The 20626-nt window shown below is 45.8% G+C and overlaps 1 protein-coding gene across 1 annotated transcript in view; it reads right to left on the bottom strand.

Annotated features, from left to right (window-relative positions):
- Positions 1-11176, bottom strand: part of ANKEF1 (ankyrin repeat and EF-hand domain containing 1) — a 30543-nt gene extending 19367 nt beyond the window's left edge. The window contains exons 1-4 of the mRNA XM_034764122.1: positions 11099-11176; positions 5213-5600; positions 4354-4553; positions 819-968 (exon numbers count right to left, since the gene is read on the bottom strand). Coding sequence (XP_034620013.1) covers positions 819-968; positions 4354-4553; positions 5213-5558 — 696 coding nt within the window. The 5' untranslated portion in view covers positions 5559-5600; positions 11099-11176. The remainder of the gene's footprint in view (positions 1-818; positions 969-4353; positions 4554-5212; positions 5601-11098) is intronic.
- Between the last annotated feature and the right edge of the window lie 9450 nt (positions 11177-20626).

The raw sequence follows: 20626 nt of genomic DNA, 5'->3' as shown, positions 1-20626 counted from the left end.
AGGTTGCTACAGTTATGGGATTCCTTAGCCAGGCAGTAGGCGCTTGTGCTTGTAAATCTAGAGTGCCCACGTTCAATCCCTATTACCACCAACCCATCCAAGGCTGCTGTGTTTTAAGAAGCAATTACCTGTGATAGCTAGAACAATACTGCTACAGTAAGTGACCTAGATCCAAACAACATGGTACTAATGGGATGGGCATTGCCTTCAGGCTTCTCTATAGCAGAAATGTAGAGATCTTTGGGGTAGGAATGGGGGAGGAGGTAGTTGCTGCTGATCAGTTCCCCCATCTCTGTTGAAATTACAGGGGGCAAATCCACAGCTGTCCCGAACAGGATGACCAGATGTCCCAATTTTATAGGGACAGTCCCAATTTTTGGGTCTTTTTCTTATATAGGATCCTATTACCCCCCATCTCCCGTCCCGATTTTTCACACTTGCTGTCTGGTCACCCTAGTCCCGAACATGCCTTAGAGACAACAGGGAAGAAAAGAAGCTGCTCCCCCATCACTGGGCATCTACAAGCAACACCCCCTTCGTGAGAGACAGCTAGGACACACAGCCTCGTGAGACCCCTCTGCCCTGGTGGGCCCACCCGCATAAGACATAAATAGGAACATGCATTTATAGGTACCTCACAGAAAACGGCTGCAGATTTATTAGAGAAATACCATCATTGCTAAATTCCCTTCGATGGTTTAATAGAAGCCATTCATGAATACTGATTTCTCTGCTTAATCAGCAAAGCTGCTTGGCTTGGGGGAAAAAAACAGGCTGGGTAGCTTTGAAGTTAAGTTTCAGTACTATTAACAAGATACCTCAAAAAAGCCTCCCTTGGCGGCAAAATGTGCAGCATTGTGTCTTTCGTTGTCAAAGACGTTAACATCTCCTCCTCTTTCAAGTATGCCACGCACCACCTCTATCACGCCTTCCCTTGCCGCTTCCATTAAGGCAGTGCGACCAGTAGCCTGCAAATTAAACAGCTTTTTATGTTCGTTTTCGTGTTAGACAGCCCAAGCCAGTGTCACAAGGGGATAGAAGAACTGAAGGCCTCCTTTATGCATCATAAAGAAGCAAAGAAGGGTGGGTGCAAGCCCAATAATTTCAAAAATCTTCTGCAGATCACCTTTAAGAACCTAATCCTACAGTCTTTAAAACACGTGAGCAGTCCCATTGCCTTATCTTGAGTAAAAGCTATAGGATCAAGCCACCTAATCCCAATCCTACAAGCAACTACACAAGTAGTTTTACTCAAGTGAGTAGTCCCTATGAAGTCAATGTGCCGACTCACTTGAGGAAAATTACGCAGAGGCATGTTTGTGGGATCAGCCCCTAGATATTCAGAAAAGCTCAGCTTAGCCATTTGGGTACTTCAACGAAGTGCTCCTCACCCAGCAACTGACACTGTTCTCATACACTCAAAGGGCTTGTTGGATCTTGCTTAGGAGTTCCACAGCTGTGGATACAGACTTAAAACAGAGTACCATTGTTTTTCCAGGTTTCAGTGTAGCAGCCGTGTTAGTCTGTAGCCGCAAAAAGAACAGGAGTACTTGTGGCACCTTAGAGACTAACAAATTTATTAGAGCATAAGCTTTCGTGGGCTACTGCCCACTTCTTCGGATGCATGTTTTTCCATGTCACAGAGGACCTAGAGAGGGACACGGGACCATAGGCTCCTTTAGTCCAGTGGTTCTCAACCAGGGGTATGTGTACCCCTGGGGGTACGCAAAGGTCTTCCAGGGGATACGTCCACTCAGCTAGACATTTGCTTAGTTTTAGAACAGGCTACATAAAAAGCACTAGCGAAGTCAGTACAAACTAAATTTCATACAGACAATGGCTTGTTTATACTGCTCTATAGACTACAGCCTGAAATGGAAGTACAATATTTATATTCCAATTGATTTGTTTTATAATTATATGGTAAAAATGAGAAAGTCAGCAATTTTTCAGTAATAGTGAGCTATGCCATTTGTATTTTTATGCCTGATTTTGTAAGCAAGCAGTTTTTAAGTGAGGTGGAACTTGGGAGTACACAAGACAAATCCGACTCCTGGAAGGGGGACAGTAATCTGGAAAGGTTGAGAGCAACTGTTCTAGCCAATACCAAGAACTTTTTGCAAAATGTGCCTGAGAACCACTTGTGCTAGATGTGTCCATGTGGTAAGATGGATGTGCAAGGGAAGACTGATTCAGTGCACCAGTTCTGTCAAGGAGGAGGTGGTTTATTAGAAGATGGCAGGGTTTGGGGAATTCCACCAGTATTCTTATATTCCCAAGCAAAACTAGCATATGCTAGTACAAACATCAAATTTATGCATGACATTTGTACACATTTTGTTACAACAGAATATACACTCTTAGGAATGTCTAGCTTTAGGTGACCCAGAGACCTTTCCTTACGCATAGCATATCTTCTTAGATAGTCAGTGACACACGCTCTGCCCCTTACTTGCTACGGCAGACCCACATGTTGGAGTGTGGCTTTCTGCTGGAATTCCAGAAAGATAACCACAGGATAGGGCTGTACATGACGGGTTTATTGATGCATAGGGCTATGCACTAATCCAAGTGTGTACTGCAGAATTACTTGGATCGCTACCTTTCTGCATAGCTGCCTGCGCATTTTGTCTCTTTCAAATGTGTTTATGTGAAAGGGAAATATAGTCTAGAATTATTAAGACATTGTGCTGTTGTTCTTTACACCCCAGAGGCGGGCACATTTCAGTGGAGTCATATGTATATATTTTGTGAAGCACTCTAATATAAGAGATGCTCCAGTCAGGTAAAGTATTATTAGCTGACCAGAGGTGGAGGAAATAGAATCTCCTTCCCCTGGGCATCACCCTGGACATGCAAGCCAGGCAGTGCGACTCGCTTCCTTTGAAAATTATTCTGTACAAGCTGGGGCCAGACGGCGAGTCACAGTGAATAGGAAACTATTTGTCCTAGGGAGTGGTAAAGATACTGACTGAGCAGAAAATAATTCCCTATGGCTAAGCTCCGGTATTAAAATGTTCCTCATTGCCTATCACTGTTAGGAGGAGGTGCCAGGGATTCTTTTGTCTTATTAAAAAAAAATCATTAAATTTTGCATTGCTTTTTGACCCAATAAAAACAAGCAGATTAACTCAATAGTTAATAAGTAAAGAAATTTGATTGTTCGTCCGTTATTCTGGTCTATTTCAAAGGGTATATTTGGAAGTAGCTGCTGTATTGCTGGCAAGTGGCTGGAGTGATTATGCTTGTGCAAATTCCAGGCAGGCTGAATGTGTCTTGTGGGGCTCAGAGAGTTTACTGTGGAGAAATGCTATTAAGATTTTTTTTTTTGGGGGGGGGGGGGGAGAAGAGAGGCATAGCCAGCAGGTCCCTGTTACAGCTTCAATCCACCAGCTGGTACTAAGGGAGAGCAGGGCAATATCTCTAAGCCATTCCCTATGGAGTGTCTTGCACCATTTGTGGTACTAACACTCTGCTTTCTTTGCACGCTGGGGCTCATATCACCCACAAACAGTAAAGCCATTCCAATTGGAGACCCCCACACCTTAATAAAGAGGGGCAGCTGGAAGGGCACTCTCTGTAAGTGACTTTGGCACTCACTTCCCCCTCTTGGGCTGAAATAGCCTGAGTCTCTTGACCTTTAATGCATGGTCATCTTGGGAGACAAAAATGCGGTGAGGGACGGTGTTTGTGGGCACATGAGGAATGTCTGGACTGGTTGACTTTAACTAGAGGGATGAGGACAAGCTCCTGGATTTGTGGTTACCTGAAACATATGGAACGTTGAGCACTGGTCTGGCTTTTTTAAAATGTCTCATTGTACTGGATAAATAAATAAATGACCTGGATTATGGCTGCCCCTTGCAAACCTGTGCAGATGGAAAGGAGGGTAAAGGATACGGTTTCTTGTAACATCTCACTGCCTTGGTTCTCATGCAGGGCCGGCCACATTATGTTTCTAATTTTATTGAATATAATTTCAACATTTAAAACAATAGGCCAGATCCCTCGGCCAGTGTAATGGACACAGCTTCACTGAAGTCAACGGGCAATAGCACTTCACACCATTTGGGGAGATGACCTGGTTGTTTTTATGCATATAAATAATTGGATCACAACCTACCAAAATCCAAACCAGGAGATAAATGATCCAGGTGTGGGACCTCAGTAAAATAAAACAAGAATGATGGAGAGGTGTTATCAGTGACAGTCATCTGTGCATTGCCCAGAAGTTAACCACCTGATGTGTCTCATTATTATTTCAATTTAAAGATTTATGGTCATATATTGTAGTGGTCTTACAACTGCATTACAATAGTATGTATACGTATTTAATTATAGGAATATTCCTACTAGGTTTATCGCATTGGGGTCTGCTCCTCTTTCCAAAAATTTCAGACATATTTCCTTAATCTCGTGTGCTTGTTCACAGGCTTGTAGGAATACTGGCTTCCCATCAATAGTACAGTTGTTAACATCTGCGCCGTTTTCTAAAGCAATCTGAACGCAGCGGCAGTGCCGTTTCGTAGGTAAAATACAGTAAAACAAAATGCCTGGAACAAAAAACAAAATGGTTGTTAAGCAACAAACGGTAGGGGGCTGAATCAAATCGTACAAAGGGCCCTGAATCAGGAATCTGATCTGCACAGACAGACCCCTTGAACCAGTATAGAGACCCATTCATTTCTCAGGCATATGGGTCTGTCCATTTGAATCAGATTATGGGATGAAGACTTTAGAAATGAACACATGAAATGATATTTGGGATTTCAATGGGACCACTTGTGGAGAAAGCAATATTCAATGAGAGTGAGGGTATCAGAATCTGACCCTTAATAGTTAGGCACATATAAAACTAACTATTGGAGAGAGCTACAACCTAAATGCCTGATCCAGTAAAAATGTCTTCACTTTCAACACCACAAAAGCTCTTAAGAAAAACGGCTTTGTTGGGTTGTATGTGTACTCAACACCCACCCTGGGTGGAATCTTTGGATGTTCAGAACCAAGCCACAGACCTTTGCTACATGAGCCAAAGAACAGTCCTGCAGCAGAAGATTCTTACCCGCTATGTTGACCAGCCACTAGAGGGGGACATAACACACATAGCGAGCACATGATATGCGGTGAGAAAGCAGGATTGCAATTTGTGTTGATTCTGGCTTCAAAGATGGTTTTTCTGTCTAATATGATTAAGCGGGACTCTTTTTACCTTTTCCTTCATTATCAACCATGGTCATGTCTGCCTCGGCCTTCGCTAGTTTATCCAAGGCTAAGTCATGTCCTAGCTCGGCGGCTTTCATTGCAGGAGTGCGTCCCATTCGGTCTTGAACATCTGGATGAGCTCCTTGCTCCAGCAGGAAGTTGCACATGTCTATGTCATTTGCGATGCACGCCAAATGAAGGGCACTATCTCCATCGACAGGCTCTGTGAAATTAATGAGTTCTGGGAATCCAAGTTTGGTCAGCTTCTCGATCTGCCTCTTGTCTTTCTGGCGAACACATTGGAGAACTTTATAGATCTGCAAATTTTCAAGTCTTTTGTCCGTCAAAGACATCCTTGATCAACTGAAGCTAATCTTCTTCAAAGGGAATGCTTTCTGGGAAAAAAAAACACAAAAAAACAGGTGTGAAGTTATTCTCCTTACAAGCCATAATGGGTTTTGATCCAAATCACGTTTAGGTCAATTAAAGTTTTTCATTTTGACTTCAGAGGCCTCTGAGCAGCCTCATTATTCTTGATTTTATATGTGCATATGCATACAGGTATATATTATATACACACCTCTGTATAGACACACACAGAGACATGCATGCGCACATAACACTTCGAAAATCATTCGAATCGCAGCCATGGGGAGCTGCAGGGGGGGTCATGCCTGCGGACGCTCAATGGAAACAAAATGTCTTGCGGCCCACCAGTGGATTACCCTGATGGGCCACGTGCCAAAGGTTGCTAACCCTTGTACCAACAATAATTTAAGGAATTACCTTTCCAGAGGTTGTGGCTTTCTCCAAACTAAATATCACTAGGAATTAGATTATTATTTATTTATATTTGTATTACCGTAGTACTGAGCAACCCCAGTCACGGACCAGGACACCATGGTACTAGGCGCTGTACAAACACGAACAATAAGATATTCCCTGACCCGGAGAGTTTACGATCTAAGTAATAACCTGTTTAGGCAAATACTTGGATTTAAATGTTAAATTCTATTCTGTGTCGGTTCTTATACCATCCTTGTTACCACAGCATCCACGCACCACCTGATAGCATACTAAGCAAAAAGACTAACGTCAGTCATGTGTGGTTTGTTCTTTCCTCCTCATACATATTGCATCTGATTATTCTGTCAAAGGGAATAAGTGCAGTCTCTTATAACAGACAATCATGAATGTCTTGTATTGATGCGAGCTGCCTCCCAGGGTTCTCACCCCAGAATGAAGAGAACTCAGAGGTGCTCTCCATTCCAGATCACCAGGGAAGCTGTGACCCACAAGGAAGTTCAGCTTGGAATGTTAACAAGTCACTGGGAGCAGAGACTCTACACAGCAAGTCAGCACTGGGGCCTGGCTGCTGGGCGCAAAGGGGTGTGAGCTCTGCAGGGATGGTGTCTGAAGATGCTAAGGGGAACAGGGGAAAGCCCCTTGTAATTTTCAGTATGAATTCTTTGCCTGTAGTCCTGTTCCGTTGCCTGTTGGCATATGATGATAGGGAAGACTGGATTCACTTTTTAAAATCTGCCATGTATTAGTGGAGCCCTTCTTCTCCACCCACGTTGTTGTTGATTTGCATTGCGGTAATGCTTAGAGACTCTGGTCACCCTCCCCTCTCCCCCTGCAAAAAAAAGGGTACAACTGTATTATTTCAAGGCACAATTGTGCCTGGCCTTGTGCTGGTGGCTGGTGGAGGGAGTGGGTGCACAAAGAGTCCTTCAGCTGCTTTGTGTGTCCCTATCTCTGAGCAACAGCCAGGCACAATCACAGTCCCTGCTCCTTCTTAGTGCTCTGGGGGTAAAAGACATCCCAAAATGGACAAGGAAGGGTGGGAAGGTTCCACCCTGGCCAGCATAAATGGCTCCTCACCAAGAGAAGAGCATGCTGTAACACCCAAAGGGATGGTGCAGACTGTGCATTCCCCGTGTGCGCTGGTGAGTTTGGGAGGCACAATCCCGCCAAGAGCTCCCCTCTAGAGCAATGAGACTCCTCATGTGAGCAGCGCCTACTGGCTCTGTGATTAGCTGTGCCCTCATGGAACCATACTGATCTCCCCAAGGGTCTTCAGCAGGGTCAGAACCTTGCTAGCCACAGCAGAGACCTCTGCTACTTGAACTAGTGGAGTAACTGAAAGCAATAATGGGCTGTCATACTGGACGTGGACCAACCACTAGGAAGGGATGAGCACATTTTGCCAGTGGTTTCACAGGTATTTGTTGACAGATTTGGGAAATAATGGGTTCCATTCCAGGCTCTAAAAGGGAGCATGCGCCAATGGTCACAGACCCTTCTGCTCCTCTCTCCTCCACAAAGGCTGATCACTTCTGGGCCCTGTCCCCTTCAGCCTGTCTCTGTCCCAGTCCTGTAATTCCCTCTCAGCTCCTCATCTCAGTCTTCCTCCACCAGCTCCTTGTCCCTGTCTCCCTCTCCCCAGGCTACTCATCTGAATCCCCACAAACCAAAGCTCCTCCTCGCAGGCCCACTCTCCCACACCAGGCTCTTCAGCCAAGTCCCAGTCTTTCCTCCACCCCACCTTCCAGTCCTAGTCTCCCCCCAGGTTTCTTCTTCCTAGTCTCCTTGTCCAATCAGTCTCAGTATCCTACTTCCCCATGCGGCTCCCCCTCTCCCTCCAGGCTTCTCATACGAGTTCAGTCTCCAGCAACTTCTTCCTTCTCCATGCTCCCTGGGAGTATGAACAGCACAGGAAAAAGACTCCCTGCTTTCAGTTCTAGTGGCCAACCTCCCGCAAATGCAAGGAAAGTCCTGCTTGGCCTCTGCATCCCTAGGGTGGAGCATGTCCCAGTGCAGATTAAACCTTCAGAGAACTTAACTGCCAAACTAACATCACTACTGAGCATGTGCAAACTGATTTTTTAGAGGATTATAATTTGGCCAGTTTTAGCAGATTTTCACAACAGCCTCAGAAGGCACACCCCTGACACTAGCACAACGTCCCTGACAAATTTTAAATCCCTGCTACAAAGCATGGAGGAGTTGGAATTTCTCATGAAAATGGTTGTACAATTTTTTTTTTAAAAATGGGGAAAAAAACAACATTTTCCCTTAAACTCATTCTTGGAAATCCCTGAACCATTTTTGCTGAAACTTTTCTAAATAATTCAATTTCAGACAAACACTCAGCATGGAAAATTCCAGCCCAAGCAGTTACAGTTTGTCAAAGTTATAAACAACTGAAAACAGGGTACTAAAATGGGAAGTGTCAGGGAACGTTAAAACATGGGTGATGTTACCAACACCAACTCTAATTCTGTGCAATTTGCAACTACACTGGTATTGATTTTTTTAAAATATTGTTCAGCATCTTGCTAGTCTGTGTTGTTAAGCAAATATTAGGAACTGAACTCATTACATAGTTTTAATCGGTTTTACCTGTGACATATTATTCTTTGTTGGGAGGAAGGACTGATGGCATAGCCTTGAGCCAGGTACACTCTGGCAAACATCTCACATAGCTATGCCAATAAACCTAAATCCAAACCTGTAACACTTCTGTCTCTCTTGAAAAACAATGAGGGAGACACTAGCTAATCGTGCCAGATTCCATCGTAGTTTTGTGATGGACTAGGCTGAGAATCAAAAAACATTTAAATTTCAGTTTAATTATTTTTCCTGTGCACCCACTAGTAGGAAGATCCTTTTAAGCAGATTCCTGTTTCGTCCTGGAACTTGCCAAACTAGCTAGATGCACAAGGGGAAGCTTTTCAAGGGCACACAAGTGTGAGTAGATGATGTCCAACTCCCCCATTCACTGACTTTCCATGGAAGCTGGGGGCCTAATTGCTCCTTATGCCCTTGAAAATCTCCCCCACCGTGTTTCTCAAAGGCCATTATCAACTATAAAAATATCACACCGCTGCCTGATTTTTTCCCCAGTTATTGTTACCAGTAACACCTAAGGCACAAACCTGCAAACACCTACATACACACTTTGTTTTACTCACAAACATAGTCTCAAGGATTACAATAAGTCTTTGCTAGAGCAAGGCTTTAAGAGTTGAGAAAAATGTTTTTTCCTCTGTTTGTTTAGTGTGTGCATATGTCAGCACTTTGTGTATATTCTTGGCTCTTTGCCCATTGTTTGTGTGGGAGACACACCCAGCAACAACAACAAAAAGAAACACACACAAACAAAAAGAACCCTGAAAAATGTAAAACCACAAAAATTGGCAGAGAAATTCAGGGACATGTGCAGTCACTGAAACTACTACTTTTACTCCTTTTTTAAAAGCTAAATTTCAAGTTGACAATGTCCCTTTTAACAATGACTGTTCACAAATCAGTAAACAAAGTTATCACCAACTTTGTATTTTAAAAAAATAGGCATTTTAAAATTTCTAATTCTAATACTGACAGTGTATCTAAGCATGAGCCTTATAGTATGACATAAAATAACTTAATATGGTAACAGTACCCCATGTGTTTATTGCTTTATACAAATAAAAACTCCATTTGACTCATGTTTAATGGGAGATGGGCAACAAAGTCTGATGAAAATTTATCCCAGTACAGCGAATAACTACAAGGCTACAGTCAGGGCCGGTGCAACCATTTAGGCGACCTAGGTGGTCGCCTAGGGCGGTAGGATTTGGGGGGGCGCCATTTTCTTCGGCAGCGACCACAGCGGCCGGATCTTCGGCCGCCCCGGTCGCCGCTGGCATTTAGGCGGAGGGAGCTGGGGCAGTGGAGCGCGGGGAGGGCTGCCTGCAGCAAGGGGAGGGGGACCCAGCGCCAATCACCTTAGGCTCCGCAAGCCTGGGAGGCGTGCGAGAAGTGAAGCAGCAACGGCGTGCTCGGGGAGGAGGTGGGGCAAAGTGAGCTGGGGCGGGGGGGGATGCCTCAGGGTGGGGGGTGGGTAGCTGCTGCAAGGGGGCGCCTCAGGGCGGGGGCTTGGGGACGGGGTGGGGCGCAAGGTGGAAGTTTCACCTAGGGCACGAAACATCCTTCCACCGGCCCTGGCTACAGTTAAGGCTCAGATGGATATCCCCTTGCCTTTTATTTTTAACTTGTATGCCACTTCTCAAAAAATGTTGTTTGGACAGAGATATACCGTATAGCATAGAAGCAAATGGACATTGCGGGGACTTCACACCTGACTCATGCACCCATCTAGAAAATTACAAGTCAGCTCCAGTGTCTGTTTTTAATTTGTAATTGCTAAATCTCCCATTCCTGTTCTGAGCTCCTCATGGCTGGGCCTCCATGGAAGGCAGCAGGGTTCCACACTGGTGCACGTATCTGCCCATGCAAATCCATTGCATGACTGGGGTGTAAGGGCCAATCCTGAGCCCCACATGGGGAGACCTGGGGCTAAGCACACCTGGAAGTTAAAGAGTAGAGGCTTAATGTATCTACTCTTCTGCAACATCTATTAAGATTAATGAGAAATACATTCACACAGTGTTGGGATAACATACATTTCCAACTGACATGGTCCTCCCTAACTCTAATGAAGGATAGTTGGAGAGCAAACCAGAACTGACAAAAGATGGGCCAGCCCAGTGGCTTCCCTCCTGCTCAGGCCAGGGTTAAGTGGAGCACGTGTCAGTATTTGCAGGAGTGTAGGCTTTAGGGACAGCCACGCTGCATTCCCATTGCATGTCTCCTCCTAAAAAAAGTTGGCCAAAGTTCCCAACAGCGATGCACCGGGATCCCCCCCACCTTCACCCACTGCCAAAATACAGCCACCTCTGGGGGCGGGCCACAGCACTGGCGCTGCACGCCCACTACCCTGGAGAGCACGTTACCCCACTGAAACTCCCCGGGGGGAATCCTGCCCCACATGTCCCTGCGCGTGCTCCCTTGTGACGTGCTGGTGCTGGGGCGGGGGAGGGGGACCCAGCACGAGCCCAGGACTCACCTCCCAGGGGGGAGCAGCCGGTCGGGCGGCATGGCTCAGGCGCGCGCACGCTGGAGGGGCTGCAGCGCGCCCCGGGACAGGCAGCGCGAGGGACGCTGTTAGCCCGCAGCTGCCATAGCAACCGGCAGCCCCGCCCGCCCATGCGTCATAATGCCAGCCTTGTCCCCGCCTGGCGCGCGCTGCTGCTGCGGGGCGGGCTGGGTCCAGCCTGTGTGGGCAGCTGCGCCCCATCCCCGCTTCCCTGCGCTCCGTTCCGCACCCGCCGGTCCCTCCGCCTCATCCCCCACTCTGGGCCCCAGTTCCCTGCACCCCTTCGTCTAGTCTGCAGCCCTGCTCCTTGCACCCCCCATCCGCAGCCCTCCGTCCCTTGCACGTCATTCCCGCAATGTGCATGCTCCCCATTCCCTGCACCCCCTCGGCTAGTCTGCAGCCCTGCTCCTTGCACCCCTCATCCGCAGCCCTCCGTCCCTTGCACGTCATTCCCGCAATGTGCATGCTCCCCAATTCCCTGTTGGAGTTCCCTGCGCCCCCCCCCCCCACCCCCTATTCTGCGTTCCTAACTCCGCGTGAAAGATTGGCACTCACCATGGTTTGGGATGTTGCTCCCTCCTGTCCTCTCCGCCCTGGAGCAAGGAGGGGCCCAGTTTGCTGCAAAGCTTTAGAAAGTGGGGGTGCGGAGGGAGGGAAAAAAAGAGCAGCATAGCTTTTTTCCCTGTGCGGTCCCCTGGAAAGGGGAGCCCCTTAAGGTATGTGTACACTAAATGTAATACAGCGTGGTTCTCAGAGTCCTGGAATTCACAATGCAAAATGCTCTGCTCTGAGCAACAGGCTGCCCCTAACCCCCACCCCATTCCCGATTTTGATTTGTGCAAGCAAGTTGGGTCTTTACATTGTTTTATTTTTGAGTGCAGTTATTTTTTGCACATAATTCTACATTTCTAAATTCAACTTTCATAATAAAGGAATTGCACTACAGTACTTGTATTAGGTGAACTGAAAAATACTACTTCATTTGTTTCTATGTTTACAGGGCAAATATTTGTAATAAAAATAAATATAAAGTGAGCACTGTGCGCTTTGTATTCTGTGTTGTACTTGAAATCAAATCCATATATTTGAAAATGTAGAAAACATCCAAAATATTTAAATAAGTGGTATTCTATTATTGTTTAACAGCACGATTGTGATTAATTTTTTCAATCACTTGACAGTCCTACTACGTATCAAATATCTTCATCAGAATGGGCAGCGGTGCATAGGCGGATCCAGGTCCAAAAGAAGAGAGATCCTGATGCCACCAAACAGGATGTCTCCTGTGAGCTCTTCACTGCTTCTCGTAACAGGAGTGCCATTTGCATGGTAGCTTCTAGCTAGCACTTGCTTATGGTGGTACCTGAGTTAGCCAGACTGTAGGCGAATTATTACTTTAGTTCAGCTGATCACTCCTGCTTTGGCAGAGGTACATGCCCCATTGCATTAGGCTGGGGTCACAGTCATTGTGCTTTTGTATGGCAGGACAAAATGTAGTCTGCTCATCCATATTGTTGCTGCTATTGCTGTATTTTTGTGCCCTCCGAAAGCAAGACTTAACACTAACATGGGTGGCCACATTCTATGCTGAGGAACTTTTGCAAAGATTTCTTTTTCATTTTTGGTTTTTAAAATAGACAATTCAAGATGGGAAATGCCAACTTGCTTAATTTGAAATGTAATTTAAGGCCAAAATACAGGAGATCCAATTAAGCGCACGCACACACACACACACACACACACACACACACAAAATAAGAATGAGACCTTCAAATTAATACATTATGGGAACTTTTGAGATTTGTATTCTATTCTAAGTGGGGCATAACCCCCTTTTATAGTGACTGTCTCATTTCCTCAGACCATGCAATCTGATTGCCCTATATCCTGTCATGCTGTTGAGAATGATGCTGGGGACTCATGATTCTAAGGGGAAAATATCCCTTTTCAGCAGCTGTAGAATACACAATTAGGTATTTCACAGCATCTTTACCCCAAGAGGGAAGTCTGTCTCTGCCTAGACAGTTGCCACTATGACATTAGGAACTCCCCGACCACACTCCCAAGACAGGACGAGATCAAAATCTTGCATGAGAAACTCTCAACAACATATGCCATGAGGCTCGACATACCTGAATAAAAAAATCATCAGAAAGAATTATACAGGAATTGGAGACTGATGCTGCCAGGCCTGTTGGGGTACCATTAGAAACAACTAAATATCAAGGCTTTAAAATTGAGATACCCATGAAAATGCATTCACAGAAAAATGTCTAAGGAAGTTTCGTTTTAATGACTCACAAAGCTGGATTTGAATGAAAAACCCATGTTTACAGACGAAAACAAATGTTGACATTAAAGAATCATCATGTTTTCCATAACTGCCCCTCCCCTTTCTAATAGGATAGCACAGAATGACATATGAAATATAAAATGGAGAATTATTAATGGTAAGATTAAGAGCTTTGATAGCAATGTTTTTCATGATTTGTAATTCTGTATAGTGAAGAAGTACAGATGAGGTAACACTTAGGCCAAGTCTTTGCTGGCATAAATGTGGCTTTGCCAATTCTTCTTTTACATAGAATTGCAAATCTGCTTAAAATGTTATTGCTGAGCGAACAAAGGTAACATGTTGTGTTGGAAGATGTAAGTAATAGATACACAAATGTGTAATGAGAAATAAAAAACACCCTTTTCCTGGGAAGGCCCTGGGCAGGGTGACACAAAAACAACATGAGCTAGAAACTGCAAACTCATCGGGAAGTATTTAGAAGTTGGGTAACTGAAGCTTGTGTATGCATAATATATGAGTTACCTAGAATCCAAACAGTTGACATGCTAAAACCACTTGGATAAAGATTAGGTAATCTGTAATGTGGAAATGTATAAATGACCTAACTGAACATGGGCCCAAACTTGAAAGACACTGGACCAGAAAACGGAAGTATGGGACTCCCGGACCAGGCCAAGAACTCTAGTGATAACTATCATGGCAGAATGTGGCAACTTGGACCCATTTACCAATTCTAGCCTGTCTGTTATTATATGTCTGGTATAAATGTATCTCCAGACACTATCAGTGACAATAATTCTGTCGGCAATTGTATAAATAAAGGTGAAAATAGATTAAGCCTAAATTAAATGGACTTGTGACTCTGTTTCCCAACTTTTTACCCCCAACAGGATATTCTTGGTTGACAGCTCAGTTTTGGAGATGAGCCAAGTAGGATGTAGGAGGCAGAGAGACTGAAACATAAATGGTGCAGAGCCTTGACTATGCCACGAAGATCTGTGACTGGAAAAAACCAGCTTCCATAGATGGAGGGATCAATCAGCCCAAGGAGGTGAAGAATTTGGGATTAAGACACAGGAAAAATCAGATCCCGATCTACTTCGATCTCGCTGAACTGCCATTGATGTAGCGCTCAATGGAGCAGGCAAAGCTGCTGTATGCTACCTTTGTGCTCATCTGACCTGCAGAGCTAGGAAGAGCCATTTTAACCCAGGTCATAAGTCAGGGCAGCCTCAAAGCTGCTCTAACCTGCACTAATTTGTAACAGCTCCCAAAGGTCTGTTAAGCTGTCCAGGAATCACTAGAGTCCTGCATGCTTTAGCCACACCCCCTTCCTCCCAGCACACCTCTTTACACTACGGGGGGCCAGGAGAGATTTGTGTAAAGCGGGCTGTGCCAGCTGGGGACTTCCCCACTCCAGGTGAATTTTCAGCTGCCCCATTTAGGGCAGTTTACAGGGACACAAAGGGCCGAACCAAAGGCTACGATCTGCCCTTGACTGTGGTCAACAAAAGGAAAACTGCAACGGATGGAGCAAACTCAAGTGTTCTCCAAAGAGTTACACCAGGAATGAATTTGATCCATCGACGGACCAGGATGCAGGAAGTATCGTTTTGTTCAGTATATAATGGCAGATTCTGATAGTTAGATGATCAGAAATAAATGAAGTTTTAGTTCCTAAACAGCACTATGTCAATAAAATATTAATTTGTAAGAAGGGAATCCTGTTTTATCCATGCTAAGTGTTAACCTCAATGACTCAGATAGCATCCGTGGCTCATATTATGGCGGGCAAAGCTCCCATTACCAATATGCTCACTTTGCACTGCAGCAGGAGGAGCTAATTACTCATGAAAAGATTTTGCTGCAGAACAGCTGCTTGGAATTTAAATATAAGAGCTTTTGAGTGTTTTGTTCAGGGCTGGTGAAAGGCACCAGGCTGACAGCAACTGGAGAAGTTCTCTCTACAAGACAGGAGCAGCACACTGCTAGCAGTCTCAATATACCAGCATGCTGCATTTGTATAGTGACTTTCATCCATGGATCCCAAAGCACTAGAGCTATGAAGGTGGCATTGTATATTGTCAGAAATATTATGCAGATGGGGGAAACCGAGGCACGAAGAGTGGTATTCTGGCCATATTGACCTCAGTGGGAGCTGGTTTGGAGCCTACTATGATTTTCATTGGTATTACTTGCTGTTCACATACACTGAGCATGTTTGTGACTTAAACCTGTTGCTCCTCCAATCATTATCTTCCCAAGGTTAATTGCTACTATACTCTTTCATCTAGTTCCATGTTCCTGCAAGAGTCTTCCTTTTGTTGTATGCTCCTCTCCATACCAGCTTACAAGCCTGATGTATAGTGCAAAGACACAAGCCTAGCATGTGGCTAATTGTAATGTCCATCTGGGTCATAAATCATGTTAAAATCAGCCACGTTACCTTGCAGGAGTGTGAGATCACTTTAGCCTGGCTAATGAATGTATTAGTCTTGGTAGAGTTAAATAACACGTTGTGCTTAGCCCACACCTGGCACTGTAGGGATGGAGGAGCTCCTGCACGTCTGAGCACTACCCATATCACTCCTCCAGACTCACGAGGCAGCAGAGAACCTCACAGGAGCAAATGAGTGGGGATTGGGTAGGGAAGGGCAGGTCTGGACCGAGCCCTATCTCCTCCCCGTCACAACCTGGCCACTGGAGCTGGATGGGTGTATAGGGTTGGGGAAACATCATAAAGGGGTGTCTCAAATTACTGCCTCTCTTCTAGTCAACCCCAAATGAATTTTGTTCTGGTTTTGTTGTTTCACCAAAAGAGGGGGAAAAAAATAATTTGGGGTCAATCTAAAACAATGTCTCGTTTCAATGTCTCACTCCAGACAGGGAACAGAAAAATCAATTATTCACACAGCTCTTCTTGCCCCCTAACTTGCTAAGTACAAATGTCGGGCCCTGTCTTACATTCTTTGCCCACCCAAAGCTCCCACTCGCTTCAGCAGGAGCTCTGGATGCACAAAAGAGAGAGGATCAGAATTTTAAAGTGCTGTGGGAGGCTCCACACTTTAACCCTTTAAGGTTACTTTAGTGTATCCCAAGGGTAGGCAACCTATGGCACGGGTGCCGAAGGCGGCATGCCAGCTGATTTTCAGCGGCACTCACACTGCCCAGGTCCTGGTCACTGGTCCTTGGGTGCTCTGCATTTTAATTTAATTTTAAATGAAGCTTCTTAAACATTTTAAAAACCTTATTTACTTTACATACAACAATAATTTAGTTCTATATTATAGACTTATAGAAAGAGACCTTCTAAAAATGTTAAAATGTATTACTGGCATGCAAAACCTTAAATTAGAGTTAATATACGAGGACTCGGCACACCACTTCTGAAAGGTTGCCGACCCCTGGTGTATCCAATCCCCATTCTCCAAAAGGTGCTACAGGCTTCTTAAGCTCTGGAATTGAGGGGATATAAGTTCCTCGGGTCTTCTTTGCCCACCTGTCTAGGGGCATAGGCCAAAGTCCATTGAATACAGGAGTCATGGATCCACTTCATTCCTTTCATTAGTTCTTTGTAGGCAACTATGGTTAGGACAAAAAAAAGTAAGAAGAGAGTTCTTTTTGTAGTTCTTTTGCATTAATGTTAGTGTAGTTAGGGCAGGTTAGTAATGGTGAGACATAGCTCGGGTTGCCAATTTTGGTTGGACATATTCCTGGAGGTTTCATCACGTCATAATCTTTAATTCCTGGAGACTCCAGGACAATCCTGGAGGGTTGGCAACCCTAGTGTATCTTAGACTTCATTTGATACTGTATACACTAATGTCCAACCCCCTGTGATCCCTGCTGTTACATTATCACTGTTGTCTACTAATATGCGTTGTAGGTTCTTACTTAAGTCTGCCAGACTGATGAGAAACAACGGCCTCAAGTGGGTCAATCGTCTAGCATTTCTTATGAACAAGGCAAATGAAATATTGATCAGTCTCACCGCTTATGCAGCAACGGAGTGATTTTCAGCTGATAATAATGCATGTCAGACAGAAGTGGGTTGGGAAAGCAGCTCTTCTGAAACGCCTGCTGTCTTCCTGCAAACCCTGAATTATTGCTGAACCTCTTGGAAATGTAACCGGTAAACGGAAAGTAAAACAGCATGTAGTGGAAAAGCAACATCATCCTTGAAACAGAAGAAGCAGAACGACCATGTGCACCATGTGCTGGATTGTGAAACCCCTACTGACGTGCTGTCCCTTTCGCCGCAAGCAGTCCCGTTGATCTAAAAGGATCTCCTTGAGGAGTAAAGTGGTACCTCACTGCGAGTGTATCAAATGCTAACCTCACGTGAGCCAGGCACACAGTTTACCTACCCTATGTGAAGAATGTATAGCTGCACCAGATTTTCTAATGTCAGGAAAGATGGCTGTAATTCCCAGATTAAAGCGACTTGACTTTGTGGGGAAGGAGGGATGCTAAATCTACCAGAAGCCCCAACCCTGTTCACCTGTGCGGCCTTTCTCAGGTGGGGCTAAATGTGGAGAGCAAGGGCTACGTACCTGAAAATCCCACTGCAGGTGGGTGGCGGCAGGGAAGGGGTGGAGCGGGCCACAGGGTCAGAAGAGCTCTAGTTTGACCTTCCCTACTCAGTAGCCAATGTGGCTAGTCAAGCATGATGGCGCGGGGAGGGGTGTAAACTGCTTCACTACAAGGGATGAAGTAACTTGCTGTTCCCCTGCAAAGCAAGGGGCCCTCAGCAGAGGAATTGTAACACTGTGAGGCCTGGTCTACACTACGACTTTAATTCGGATTTATCAGCTTTAATTCGAATTAACCCTGTAACCGTCCACACAACGACGCCATTTAATTCGATGTAAAGGGCCCTTTAAATCGATTTCTGTACTCCACCCCAACGAGCGGAGTAGCGCCAAAATCGATTTTAGCAATTCGAATTAGTGTTAGTGTGGCCGCAATTCGATGGTATTGGCCTCCGGGAGCTATCCCACAGTGCATCATTGTGACCGCTCTGGACAGCAATCCGAACTCGGATGCACTGGCCAGGTAGACAGGAAAAGCCCCGCGAACATTTGAACTTCATTTCCTGTTTGCCCAGCGTGGAGAGCACAGGTGACCACAGATACCTCATCAGCACAGGTAACCATGCAGGCTGATAATCGAAAAAGAGCACCAGCATGGACCGTGAGGGAGGTACTGGATCTGATCGCTGTATGGGGAGAGGATTCAGTGCTTGCAGAACTTCGTTCTAAAAGACGAAATGCAAAAACTTTTGAAAAAATTTCCAAGGGCATGATGGAGAGAGGCCACAATAGGGACTCTGAGCAGTGCCGCGTGAAGGTCAAGGAGCTCAGACAAGCCTATCAAAAAACAAAGGAGGCAAACGGTCGCTCCGGGTCAGAGCCACGGACATGCCGCTACTACGCCGAGCTGCATGCAATTCTAGGGGGGGCTGCCACCACTACCCCACCTTTGTTCGTGGATTCTGGGTCGGGGATAGTCTCGACGCCTGAGGATTCTGCCGAGGGGGTAGAGGAGGAGGAGGAGGAGGAGGAGGATGAGCTTGCAGAGAGCACACAGCACTCCATTCTCCCCAACAGCCAGGATCTTTTTATCACCCTGACTGAAGTACCCTCCCAAGCCTCCCAAGCCAGTACCCAAGACTCTGACCCCATGGAAGGGACCTCAGGTGAGTTTACCTTTTAAAATATAAAACTTGTTTTAAAAGCAAACGGTTTTTAATGATTACTTTGCCTGACTTTGCATTCGCGGTCAGTTCAGCTACTGGAAAAGTCTGTAGCTACTGGAAAAGTCTGTTAACGTGTATGGGGATGGAGCGGAAATCCTCCAGGGACATCTCCATGAAGCTCTCCTGGAGGTACTCCGAAAGCCTTGCCAGAAGGTTTCTGGGCAGTGCATCCTTATTCCCTCCTCCATGGTAGGACACTTGACCACGCCATGCTTGCAGCAAGTAATCTGGTATCATTGCCTGACAAAGCCTGGCAGCGTATGGTCCCGGTGTTTGCTGGCATTCAAGCAACATCCGTTCTTTATCTTGTTGTGTAATCCTCAGGAGAGTGATATCACTCCTGGTAACCTGGTTGAAATACGGGAACTTAATTAAGGGGACAGAGGTGGCCGTTCCTACTGGGCTGTTTGCCTGTGGCGGAAAATAAATCCTTCCCTGCAGTTAGTTTTTCGCGTTTGGCTAGCAGGGATCTTCCCTGTTACCAGCCACGCGGTGGGGGGAGGGTACTGTGATCATCCCAGAGAATTCATGGCGGTTTTTTTTTTTTTTTTTTTTTTTGGGGTTGGGTAGTTTGGTGCCTGCAGGGATCTTCCTGCAGGGTTAGTTTGTTTTCTGGTGCTGCTGAATGTTAACAGAAAAACCGCAGCACTCTACTTGCCTGAAGGGGCCCAGACAAGCACCACCACACTGCCCCCCCCCCAACTGGCTGAGATTGGCCAGGCTTCTGCAGCACTCTACAAGCTATGCTTGGTATGTTGGAAAGCACGGACGGCGCTGAAGCTTACCATGGCCGCATGCAAGCCGAATTCTGTTGCCCAGACCTGTGATTGATCTCTAGCAGCAAAGCCACAGGCACTCAGCATTAAGAGGCAAAATGCGACCTTGCACAGAAATCACATGTGCTATGTAATGTGAACAGTGTTGGTCACCGTGAAAGAGTATAAGCATTGTTCTGCAAAATGTAGCTTTTAAAACAATTCTCTCTTTTTTCCCCTCCCTACAGCAGCTGCAAATTCCTCAAGCCTCCCTCCTCCATCCCGAAGGTTATCACAGATAAGGCGTCGTAAGAAGAAGACGCGGGAGGACATGTTTTCTGAAATTATGCAATCCAGCAGGAGTGACAGAGCTCATCTGAATGAGTGGAAGGAAACAGTTTCAAAGTATAGGAAAGAAGTCAGTGAACGTGAGGAGAGGAGGGACCAACGTGAGGAGAGGAGGGACCAACGTGAGGAGAGGAGAGACGATTGAGATGAGAGATGGCGGCAGGAAGACCAGAGGATGAAGGATGCAACGCTGGGGCTGCTCCGGCGTCTGGTGGAGGTTCAGGAACGGCTGCTGGAAAACAGACTGCCGCTTCAGCCCCTGTTCCACCCTCCCCCCTCCCCATGTTCCGTATCCTCCTCACCCAGACGTGTAAGAACGCGGGGGGGGAGGCTCCGTACAC

The sequence above is a fragment of the Trachemys scripta genome, chromosome 3, assembly GCF_013100865.1.
Source record: "Trachemys scripta elegans isolate TJP31775 chromosome 3, CAS_Tse_1.0, whole genome shotgun sequence".
Taxonomy (NCBI): Eukaryota; Metazoa; Chordata; order Testudines; family Emydidae; genus Trachemys; species Trachemys scripta.
This window is presented reverse-complemented; position numbering and strand designations above follow the sequence as displayed.